Below are 13,279 nucleotides of genomic sequence, written 5' to 3'. Positions count from 1 at the left end.
ATAGAAAGCAGGAAGAAGCAAGATTAGATTATCTGGCAGTGCTAACATCAAGAAATCGTAAACAATCATCTCCAAATACTCCAATTAGAAACTGAAAACAACTGTTGCATTGTTTGCTTTAATTGCAGAAAAGGGCTTAACTCTAGTGGCTTGTTGGTATGAAAAAGAGTCTCAGTTTTAGTTTGTGGAGCTATGAACAAGAATAGTCTAAAAACCAAAATGAAACATACTGTGTGAGAAGCAGGACATCCTGTTGATCAGATATCTTTTTTAAATTAAGATGGTATTAGGAGTTTTAAAATGAAGCTAAATATTTATGTGACATTTCCTTCCTGTTCTTTTTCTAAAAAAATAGTGGCAGCTGTAACATTTCTGCTGTACTTAAGTTAAACTCTAACCACTTCTTGAAATATTTTCTAAGTATCATGTGATCAGGGTTCTGCTATAGCAGCTCAACACTTAAGGTCCAGACAGCCTTTTTCATTTTGTAGTTTTCTCCTGGTTTTGGTGGATTTTTCTATCAGGGATGTCAGTGTAACAGATTTGACAGGATGGGAGGTTGATGTGCTCAGGGAATTTGTGATCAGGATTAATTGATATGGTGAAATAGTACTGTATATGCTTGGAAATGGTGTTAACAGGCAACAAAGGATCCTCCTTATTTGCTCTTTCTATGGGCACTTAGCAGGGGTTCCCACTTTCCAGCTCAATTCCAGGAAATTCCAGCTTAACTGATAATTAACCAACTATTTCTACCTCTATTGTCATTAACAATTCACAACATTGTATTTCGTTCATGCAGATAATGTTTCCATAGCCTTGTCTCATCTTATAATAATTTTGAAGCTTTGAAGCTTATCAGAGTCTAAAATTAATTGGTCTGTTCAAAGTATAACCTTTTCTGGGACTTTTGTCAGTGAAGACATTAAAGTATAGACATTAGAAGTATAAATGCTAGTCATAGTTCACCTCATCTACTACTGTATGAACTGTATACTACAGTATATGTGCCCAGACGCCTGATAGTTATTTGTTTTGTAACAAGTTCAACAATGAATATAAGAATGAAGTGTCTGCTTTCTGCTGTTTTCAATTCCTTCTTTGGAAAAGAAACAAGACAAAACTAAGAATGCTCTGCATTCTTTTTCTGGACACAGACACTTTGTCAGACAACTTGTAGGGAACAAACTTTGTAACCATGTAACTGGCAAACATATTTTGTAACTCTCAGTACAGCACTTTCATGGCTCTAGGTATCAGTGAAAGAAGGGCTTTGTACATACAGATGATTTCCTGGAAATCAGAACAGTTTTGGTAGAGCACTTTGGTAGAAATGTCTTGAGAAATCCTACAGCTGAATTATATAGTAATAATAAAACAGCCAAGAAATATTCATTTGTTGAGAATCATATCATTAGGTTTAATCAAGCCTTGCTTAAGTCTGCAAATTTGTATGAGTTCATGTAAAGGAGGAAGACATTGCAAGTATGGAAAAGGTTTGTCTTCTAATTACAAACCAATCTATTGTCTATCCATAGCATTATACAGGTATTAAATCATTTCTATCAATTTAGAATCTCCAATTATTTTTTTGTCACAGAGAGTTCTGGCCCCCACGCACATGGCAGAATAAAGTGTATAGGCAGACTCCTATACACTCCTCCAAGTCATTCACCTTCCAGCCACTTGTCTTCCTGCATGTCACATGAACCACAGCCAGTGGGTGGTTAGTGATGGAGGAGAAGCAAGTCCCTCACTGACACCTCTACATGGCAGCAGGGGTCTCAAAATAATTCTGATAATAAGTAAAAAATCTCAAAATGATCCCACAATGTCTTCATTTCATGTTTATCAGCCATTATAATATTATATTGGATCTCATTTATTTTCTGTAACTACTAAAGGTTTGTGAGAACACTTACAGGTATATCTCAACATTACATTATCAACTGGTAAATAGATCTAGGCAGAACCTCTTTGATCATGTCTGAAGCCCCTTCAGTCTTTGGAGCTGGAATGCATTTGAGTATTGATGCAAATCACAATAGGTAGCAAATAGTCTGACTTCAGTTCATGAGACATGACCATGAACTGTATATAGCATATACTGTATAAAGTATAGCAGTATTTTGATTAATGAACTAAAATGGCTCAAGTAAAGTACAGCATGACAATACTTTACTGTATTTTTTCTAAGAAGGAGAATGTATTTCAAAATCTGTATCTACCCTTAAGTAGACCATGGTGCACCCAAAGCTGCAACTCACTGCAAATCCAAAACCAGAGCAAAAGCTGGTGAGTCTTTTTCCTTGCAAAAAAATGTAATTCTTCTGTTTTATGCATTATAGCTTTACCAGTCTTCACCCTTATTTTTACTCAATTATCTGTTTTTTAGATTTAAATCAGATAACCAACTTTGCCATTCATTCATTGAAGGAAATCTACCCATATATTTTCTAATCCACTTAGCCAATACAGGGTTGTGGGGGATGTTGGAGCCTAGCCCAGCAAAAAACAAGCACAATGCAGGTTACATCCTGGACAGGACACTGGTCCATTCCAGGACACATGCACACACTTACACCAAGGCTGATTCTACAGAAATCAATTTACCTACCGGCATGTCTTTGGGCTGTAAGAGGAAAACAGAGCACCAGGATGAAACCCACATGAACACAGGAGCAACATACAGTACAAACTCCACTCAGATAGCACTCCAGAAATTGAACCCAGAGTCCCAGTGCTGAGAAGCCCTGTGTTGTCCACTGTGCCACTGTGCCACCCTTGAAGGAAGTCTTTTGACATTGATTTTTGACATTTAATACTGATAATATAATAATAATAATTAATAATTCACAACGTTTCGGCCGTGGAGCCTTCTTCAGGTGTATATAAGAAATAAAGTTTGCATACCCTTGACTATGAATAACTTTAACACTGGATTACACTTGAATGTAAAACAAGTTCCAAATATACTGTAGCTTTGCAATATTGTTTGCACCTTTCACAGGAAATTGCAATGAAAGCACATTCTGATGTGTAAATTACTTTTAACTCTTATTTAAGACAATCTTCAAAACATTAATAATATATATCAGTATTGTTTGATTAAGGCAAATCCAAAACACCACAAATTTTTTAAATCGTTGTTTTAATAATTTAGTAAATAACAAGATAATGTGTTTTCACTTGTGCACATTGCATTGGAAACAGATTTCATTGAGGATGGCTTTCAACACTACAAGATCTGAAGAACTCCCATGCCCCACTATGTTTAGTGTTAAATACCACAATAACAAAATTAATTGCACATTGTTAGATATACCTGTAGCTAAAAAGTTTCTCCTTAAAAATAATACCATTTCCTTCTGGAAGTTAGTCTTTTCTGTTAATTATATTTATTAAATCTTTTGATCTTTAAAGGATATTATGACTCATAACATGCTACAGTATGTGCTAGAAAGAGCTGACAAAGCGCCTTTTTTGGAATCTGTTTTGGAACCAATGTGTTTCTATATTCTTGTGCAAACCGCTTCTTCTGTCTTTCTTCCTGTGCCTTCTTATTGTTATGATAGCCAAAAGACATTACTATGCATACACAAGGATGAGGAATCACTATTTTTTAATGTTAAATAAAATTGCAATTTAATACTTTCAGACATCATGTGTTCCTATGTTCATATGTTTAAATACAGTGCTTTTTTTATTTGTCTATACTGACAACTTGTTAAACCTTTGGAGTCTCTTCCAGAATGTTTTTTGTCACTTCTTTCACAATGCTGCAGTTCATAATATTGTTGTCTGACATAACTACAGATACTTCCATCACATTAGAGTTTGGAGAAAGCCATTTCCCTATTCTTTATCATGAGTGTGGCAAGCCAGACTAACAGTATCCTAGAAAACACAAAGACATCCTAGATGTACAGTATGTACAGTACAGGCTTTAAGGTCTGTTACTATGAATAATTAAAAGGAAAAGTAGGAAGTAAACAATAGTAAAAAAATACTTTTGACATCATATTTCTTGTGATATAGTTTGTCATAAATTCCAGAAAATAAGTAATTTGGTAACATTAAAATAAAGACATAAAATTAATATGAATTCTACATGAGTTCTGAAGTCATTTTTATGACTCACTGATGTGGATCTAGTATTGCCCATATTCATACTAATGCTCATTAAACTGCTCTGCTTTTGAAGAATCAGACTTTTACCATTTGCTTTTGGAATGAATCAACCATTATAACAAAAAGAAAAAAAATAGGCCTAGACTTGTCTCAGAAATACACTGTATCCGTTTTCCTTTGATGAGTCATGCATTTCACTGCAAGACTATGTCGTATATACAGTACATACAGTACATACAGTAAGTAGTATATTTTGATCAACATAAATCTCTGAAGAAAAAAGTATCCAAAATAATATTAAGGTTATTACAAAAAATAATAGACAAATTGGATACACTGCATAATCAGCTTCTTACTTCTGAAGGTTTTTCAAATGGATATTAAGTCTGTTTGCCCTTTACACTGATTAGAGCCATATGAATACTGTGTGAGTGTAAAACTGAAAACACCTGGTAATCCATCATAGGAATAAACCTAGGAGTTTACAATTCTGAATTTAAACCACTGCAATAACTGCATCTGGGCTCTGTATACTGCAGGGCCCAGATGAGAAGCCTAATTGTAGTTTGCTGTTTCTAAACTAGCAGTTTTTAGACTAACCTTACCATTGGATCCATCTATCAAAGTGCAGTAAACATTTAATTTAGTTGTAAAGACATTACTAAATGTGAAAATAAGCTTAATTGTAGTTTGCTGTTTCTAAATTAGCAGTTTTTAGACTAACCTTACCATTGGTTCCATCTATCGAAGTGCAGTAAACATATAATTTAGTTGTAAAGACATTACTAAATGTGAAAATAATAATATTATGTTTATTATTGTAAGTGTATTTACTGTAAATGTAAATTTGTAAGAATTTACGTGTTTGTTGTAGACCATTAAAGTAAGATGTTGATTCTTATTACATGTATGTTTTTTTTTTCTATGGTTTTAATGTGACACATCAGTCACAACTAAAACCAGTCCAGACAAGGAATTTGTGTTCTGGAATAACCTTAATCTCTTCTGAGTGGTGCTCCAGTAGTATGAAATCAACAACTGCATCTTTAACTCAATTCAAGTTTAATAAAAGTCCCAAGATCGCATCATATGTGCGAATCAAATTCAAAACAGCAAGATGTATTTTTATTTTTTTATGATAAGTAAGGTGTTTTACTATTACATCTTGACAGAAAATTGTGACCTTTTTATTAGCAGTAAAACATCTTTATTCATTGTTTTGACTTACAAATGTGCCAGTACACACTGACACCTGTAGGTGTCAGTTATAGTAATGCAGTATGAGAATTTGCTGTATGACACTTCACATAATACAAGCACCTAAACTACAGTATTCAGCATGGTGTCACATAAGGTGATACTTAAAAATGGTATGATTCCATTGAGTTGTCTTATGTTATAAGTGCATTTTATTCAACAATATAGCTGCAAAAAAACTACTATCTTGTAGATTAACTTAATTATCCAAATGAATATGATCATATTTACTAAATCAGCTAGATTCAAGCTAAGAAATCAGATTCTTTTCTGTCATTGTTGTAGCAATGTAAACTAATATTAACATAAATTCTTTTCTTTCCCTTCATACACAATAGTACGAGTACTTCTGTGCTGACTCTATAGTGACAGTGGAGGTGGAAAGTAAACAGGATTTCCTCTTTATAAATTCAAGACACATCAAAGTATCTGCATTGTAATTGAATTAGATGACAATACGCGTTAATTCTACTTTAAATAGACAATGGAGATAAGATTACATCTTGTATCTTCTATGATACAAGATGTGGCTTACTAAGTTCATGTAAAGTTCCAAAAATACCTAGAAAAAGCTGACTGGGAACCTGGGCACAGACAAAAAATCTAATTTCAGAAGGCAGTCAACAATTCTTTTATCTATTTATTTTTATTGGATATCCCCATGTTAAATCTAAATTGTGTATGTATTTTAAAAGTAAACATTCAGAATCAAACATACTATGTGTGTATTGTTGAACAAAGTCACTGTAGATCTCAAAACTGTCAATAAGACTAGATATAACATCAGTGATTATACAAGAACATACATCACATATTTAATGCCACCTATTTAGAGGAAAGAATAGGTAGCTCTCCAGAATTTTCATTTGACTTCCTAATTAAAAGATTAACAGTATGCTTACTAATATAGGCTTTTGCACTTATAGTTAAACTTAAAGTTAGCCAATTGCTCTTTTGAAGCAACATAGTTTTGCTGTGAAGAAAGTTCACTTAGAAGAACTATATGCTTTTATTTGCTAGATTCTTAAAAAGGAAATTCCTCAACAGGCACTGCAACAGTACACTGCACATCATCTGTATAAAAGTTTCATTAGCAGCTGACAAGTAATAGCCCCACTATACAGTAGTAGACATGTGAGATAAGATCAAAAACTCACATAATTTATAATATTTATAAAATTTTACTTATCGGGAAATATATACAATTATAATGAGCTACATAATCTGGCAGAAATGTACTTACTTACCTTGTAGCATGAAAATGCTGAAATGCTCCAATCTAACAAACATATTTGATTTTCTGACGCAGGAGCACAAATTCCTCTGTCCTTCCAGGCTGAACTACAGCACTCAACTGAACAGTAGTACATAAATTCTCAGGAGGTTCTGGGATGAGGGAACCATGAGAATTCAGCAGGCATTTCCTGTCTCAAAATCTGCATCGAGTATTAAGATGAGCAATTAAGAAGAATTACTGCTGCTGCTTTGCAATCCTTGTTTTTTGCACCAACTAACAGCAGAGATGAAGCTTGTATCTCTCCTCTTGTATCTCTACTGTTTCAGTACTGCAGGAAAGCATACAGAGCCCTCTAAGGAACAAAGTGTGAATTTCTTCTCAAAGAATAATGACTTCATGTAGGAGTTGCCAGCTAACTCATGAATGCAACGTAACAAATTTCATTGAGTGGAAGAAACGTCCTTTTTGCCTTTTTTATGTCATAATGTTCTATTTCAAAAGCTTGGCAACATATATGGTGTAAATGAATTTTTAAAATGCAACAGAATAAACAAAATGTGAGATATATAATATAAGCAGTTTAAATACACAGGAGCAACAATGGTAATACTAGAATAACATTAGAAACTGAAAACAAGGAAATAGCAAGAATAAAAATATATGCATTTAATATAAAGTTAATATACCAATTCAAAAGTCTACACTGCACATACTGTACTGTAAGTTAAACATAACTGCTGATAATGCAATGTTTATTAAGGAAAATTTGAAGAAATATTTTGACGTCATTTACTTTAATTTTCATGCTGTTATGCTTTATAAAACCTATCACAAGCTACACTGAGATGTTTGGCAAACCTAAAGTACATTGTCAGTGTGTGTAGAGAGCTAGATTCTGTGAAAAAGGGTTAAACATTGATTTAATTTGCTAATTGAATATTTTGCCGTTCTAAAGACTAATTGATGAAAGTGGGATAACACCATAGTACTATTGAAGACATTTTATTTATCTGATACATTTTTCTTATAATTAAAATATTTATTCAAACTGAAATTTCTACAGAGCTTATGAAATATGCTGTTTATTGATGGATTTTGTCTGACCCTTTTGTATATATATAACAAGTAATAGGTTTATTCCATGGTGAAAAGAAAAGAAAGAAAACACAACTTTTCGGTTGTGGAGCCTTCTTCTGGTGAATAAACATTATTATGTACTTGTAAACTGGATCCACACTGGATCCATACTGTATATCGTCATCTGATGGACCATTTCGTATTTTTATTGTGAACAACTGACTAACTGTTTTGTGCATAAATGTAGTGTCATCATGAAAATGATATCAATATAATTTTTTTGTAGTTTTTATAAGAGCTTAGTGTTTTCTCCTACAAGTAAGGTACAATGGACATACTGTATTAACACAACACATTACACATGATCGTTCACATGTCAGACTGTATGAATAAAAATGTCCTTGCCTCTCCTTGTACTGTTTTATGCTTTAAAGTCCTTTAATGTTCTTCATCACTGCCTCTATAAATAAAAACAATCTTTTGAAACTTTCTAGAAAATGTAATGCTGTTTCTACAACATTAAAACACGTTTGATGTGACTGGAGTCTTTTACACATAGCAAAACAATGGCTGTACTTAATTTGAATTGTTAAACTGTTAATTACAAACCATAAAAAATAAAGAAAGTTATATTTTACACAACTGCATTTCATTGCTGTAAAAAATGTGCCATATCAGGGTTAAATTTATTCTGTAAACACACATCCCAGAGGATGAGTCTTTTTACAGTGTCACAGACTTATAGGCAGAGATTCCACTCCAAAAATTAAAAAAAAAATCCTTTTAGAAAGCTTGTCGGATACTGTTATAATTTGTATGGTTTAGACAGCTGTGCTGTGATGTAGTTTTGGGATCTTCATATACTGTAGCATACCCATCAATGTTTTTATCTTGTCTTTGAGATGATACAAAACATGTTGTCTGTCTTTTTACTAGAAATTCCTTGAAACTACTGTCAAGTTCAATTTAAAAGCTAGTACAAAAGTACAATTAGGCATTTTGAAAAAAAGGAGATACTTCAAAAACATGTTAAGCAATTTCTCTTCCAAGGAATAATATTGAAGTAGCTGGGGATGACTAATGAAGCTGTAATCTGCTGACAATCAATGCAGTAAGATGGACTGAATGGCCTCTTCTTGTTTGCAACCTTTTATATATACAGTAACTCTGTACACTAGCTGAATAAACATTATTATGTACTTGTAAACTGGATCCACACTTGTAAAAAGAAAATAAAATCTAATATTTTTTTAAACAGCACTTTATTAATGAAGTATTAAAATTATAAATAAACAACACTGATTAAGCATCTGTAATAAGGCTAATTACAGATTTTATTTCTTTGAAATGCAGCATGTGCAGAACTAAAATTTTGAGAATGTGGGAGCCATGATTCCTATTGTTTGCTGCTTCCTGAAAACAATCAAAGTAAGATGAACATAGGAAAGGGAGTATCAAGCAATATTCTGGCAGAGAAAATACAAAGAAAATTCAAGAAATATGTGATAGGACATATGCAAATTGCATACCAATGATATTTTGCTAGAATAATAAGTAAACCTAATAAGTCAGGAAAAAATATAAGGTATACATACTGTAAAATACAAAAAGTAAATTCTAACAAAAATGATCCGGTGTACAGTATATCACAGTACAGTGTATAAAGTACACTGCATACTGATGTACAGTGATCTCCTGACAGGGAACAAACAAAGAAATGATGAAGTTTGGATGGTCACATGAAGTAAGTTTCTTTCTGAGAGCCCTTTGCATGGCATGGTACTTGGATGAGGTGGTTGTTGTTTTAATAACGAAAAGACATTCATACATTACAAAACACATTAAAAACATTAATGTAAAACACAATCAAATACAATATAATACAAGAGTATAGAGTTAGTAAGGTCATGAAAAATACACAGGTTGAAGAAAATGAGGTAAAGGACTGGAATACAATACACCTGAAAGACATCAATGTAGCAGATCAGAGATATATAAAGATTAATCATCCATAGTAGGTATTGTGATGCAGCACTGAAAGCAATGTATAAGAGTTATTAGGCTTCCAAAATGGATGGACCACAAGATATAGCCTGAACAAGGCTAACCAGGCTAACCAGCTTGAACAAGATTTTGAACTGGCTTTACAGGAGGTGGCAGAAGACTGTCAGAGATGGTGCTGTCCTAGGGCTTTCTGATATCTGGTTCTACTCACGGGGAAACAGAATTATTTGTAGGCATTTGCAGAAGAGTGAATGGAAATTATAATGATCTGGGAAGCAGAAGTTGAAAAGAATGACCAAAAGTTGAGGTTGAGGCTAAAGAAAGCACAGTATACATTAAATTCTTGCAAAGAGCAAAGAAGCAAGTGGAAAATATATGCATGTACAATATACACACTAGGCAATTGGGGAGACCAGCCAGGAGGATAACAGCATCTTTTTCTTACAGTATCTCTCCCACATACAGAACTTAACAGACTATTTATGATGCTTAAATTGCATACACTAGTTTTTAAATTAAATTATTAAGTGTGGGTCATTTAGTGAGTTTCCTTGAGACTAAATATAACAGATTGAAGGAAATTTTTATTTAAATAGGATAAAAGCAGGTAGTTAAGAATGGAAGTGCTGAGTATTAGATGGAAGAAATAGACACTGCTTCAAACTATTCAGAATGAATAGATTAATAAGGAGGTATTCTGTATTAGTATGCTTTTTTGGGCCTGAAGTAAAATGGATGCAGAGAGTGAGTTAAATGAAACCAATTTCCAAATAAACATCCGGCATCACATTCTCTCCACTACGGATATAATTTCCATACCTCCTCCCTCCTCATCCAACTTCTCTGGTTCCCGTCTCTCCAGCTTCTCTCTTCTTGACTCAGCATTCCTAAACAAACTAGTTATGCGCATGAAACCCACCACATCTATTTTAGATCCCATTCCCACCACTTTATTCCAGTCCTGTTTCTCTTCTCTCTGTCCCATTGTCCTCAATATAATACATGAATCCTTGAGCACCGGCATTGTACCAACGGTCCTCAAAACTGCTGCTATTACCCCCGTGCCAAAGAAGCCTAACATGGCTCTCGACAATCTTAACAACTTTCGCCCCATCTCCAACTTACCCTTTCTCTCTAAAATTCTAGAACGTGCTGTCACACTTCAGTTACATAACCACCTCATGACAAACAATCTTTTTGAACCCCTCCAAACTGGCTTCCGTCAACTTCACAGCACAGAAACCGCCCTAGTCAAAGTCACCAACGATCTCCTAATAGCTTCTGATTCTGGTTCTCTTTCCATACTCATCCTTCTTGATCTCAGTGCTGCCTTTGACACTGTTGACCATAACATCTTACTTTCTCGTCTCGAGACTGTGTTTGGAGTCTCTGACACTGCCCTCAAATGGTTTAAGTCTTACCTCACTGATCACTGTCACTTTGTCTCTCTCAATGGGTACAGGTCTGAAATTGGTCTTGTCAAGTCTGGTGTCCCCCAGGGCTCAATACTGGGCCCCTTGCTCTTCAGCATTTACATGTTCCCACTTGGTCAGCTTTTAAGATCACATGGCCTCAGCTTTCATTTGTACGCTGACGATACTCAAATATACATCCATACCAAACCCGACACTGATGTGGCTGTCTCTATTCTATCTAATTGCATCTCTGACATAAAAATTTGGATGACTCAAAACTTCCTTCATCTTAACTGTGACAAGACTGAAGTCATGCTTATTGGTACCCCCCATCAACTTCGTAAAGCCAGTCCTGTAACCCTGTCTGTAGATGGCTCTGTACTTGAGCTTCAATCAAAATTGAAAAACCTTGGGGTTATATTCGATTCTGGCTTAACATTCGACCCACATGTACAGCATATTGTCAAAACATCTTTTTTTCACCTTAGAAATATTGCAAGACTACGCCCTATGCTATCATTAACTGTGGCTGAGAAGCTGATCAACATATTTGTATTCTCTCGAATTGACTACTGCAATGCTCTACTCCCTGGGGTATCTAAATCTACTCTGAACAAGCTGCAGTATGTCCAAAATTCAGCAGCCAGAATCCTGACCAGGTCTAGTGCAAGTGTTCACATTACTCCTATCCTGGAGTCCTTGCACTGGCTTCCGGTCAAATTCCGCGTAGACTTTAAAATCCTCATGCTCACCTATAAGGCTTTACATGGCTTGGCACCTCAATACCTGTCTGAACTTTTATCGCCCTACTCCCCACCTCGCAACCTCCGCTCTTCAAATTCTGCCCTCCTTACTGTCCCCCAAGCCCGTCTACATTGTATGGGCGACAGGGCCTTCTCCTGCTATGCCCCCAAGCTCTGGAACTCTTTGCCCAAGGATATTAGAGAGTCACCTTCTCTAAACTCCTTCAAATCCAGACTCAAAACCTTGTTCTTCAGAAAAGCCTTTACTTAACTGGTTCCATTCTTCACCCCTCTGCTCTTCTTAATACCACCTTCCACGGTCTCCTCTATTGTTATTGTTGTATTGTTGTAATTATAATTGTCTCCTATCTTGTGAAATCTTCTTATTTATTGTTGTAGTCTTCTTATTTATTGTTATTGTCATCCTGTAAAGCGCTTTGAGAAGCCACCTTTAAAGGCACTATATAAAATAAAGTTTATTATTATTATTATATAACAGCAGGCTTCTGATTCACTTCAGGGGTTAAATTAATTAATTTATGAATAAATCAGCAATGTAATTTAATTGGCCTGGAATGTGAGAAATTTGATTAAACAGTTATTTGAGGATGACCATACAGGAGATTGAACATCCTTTGTTAATGAAGTATAATACTGAAAGAATACCTAAAAAGATACTGTGATTAGTATTGTATACACAATTGTATACTACATTCACACAATGTAGAGGAGCACTGACAAGAGGGAATGGTAAGCTTCATGGCTGTGAAACAGCCTCCTTTAAAGGATTTGATTAAATTAAATGTAGTATAAAAATTAATTTTCATAATCTGGCTTTCAAATTGTGAACGGCTTTATGCCCAGTACAGCATCCTTTGATTTTATTATTTTATTAGAAATAAAATGTAATATTATTAAAATCATGTACTTGTCTGAACTTAAAGGAGATGACAATTTGTAAGTCAGTTAAAGATATTATAAAATCAGGCAGAAACGCACAAGAAAACTATCAACTATCACTATACTCAGGTTTGGAAAACGTGAAGTTTCTTGCTAGACTTTCAAACCCAGTTTAAACACAAATTACAAACAGTTACAAGCTAAGATTAAATGGTGAAAGCAACATTAATAAAAACATGAAGAAGATGAAGGGAGTTTGAAACGATATACTGTAGGTGTGCAGACATTTCTATAGCTTTGAAGGCTTTGAAGGTAACTGAAATGGCATATTCAGGTACTAACACATTTTCCTCTGCTAAAAGAATAAGGGAAGCACCAAGATGGATAGAAGCAGACACCTATGCTCCATAATATTTGTGTGTGGCTATACCTAGTGGACATGTAGAGTTTTCAAAGGGGCCTATCATGAACCATGACGGACTTCCCCAGAGAGAAATAGATCTGTCAGTGAAAGC

The 13,279-nt window shown here is 34.5% G+C and overlaps 1 protein-coding gene across 1 annotated transcript in view; it reads right to left on the bottom strand.

Moving 5' to 3' along the window:
* Window positions 1-6,952, bottom strand: part of itga1 (integrin, alpha 1) — an 86,869-nt gene extending 79,917 nt beyond the window's left edge. Inside the window, exon 1 of the mRNA XM_088910296.1 lies at window positions 6,636-6,952. Within this exon, the coding sequence (XP_088766422.1) occupies window positions 6,636-6,678 (43 nt within the window). The 5' untranslated portion in view covers window positions 6,679-6,952. The remainder of the gene's footprint in view (window positions 1-6,635) is intronic.
* Window positions 6,953-13,279: the final 6,327 nt, after the last annotated feature.

The sequence above is a fragment of the Atractosteus spatula genome, chromosome 3 (assembly GCF_055471065.1).
Source record: "Atractosteus spatula isolate fAtrSpa1 chromosome 3, fAtrSpa1.hap1, whole genome shotgun sequence".
Lineage (NCBI taxonomy): Eukaryota > Metazoa > Chordata > Actinopteri > Semionotiformes > Lepisosteidae > Atractosteus > Atractosteus spatula.
The sequence above is the reverse complement of the archived record's forward strand: the minus strand, read 5'-3'. Positions and strand labels throughout refer to the sequence as shown.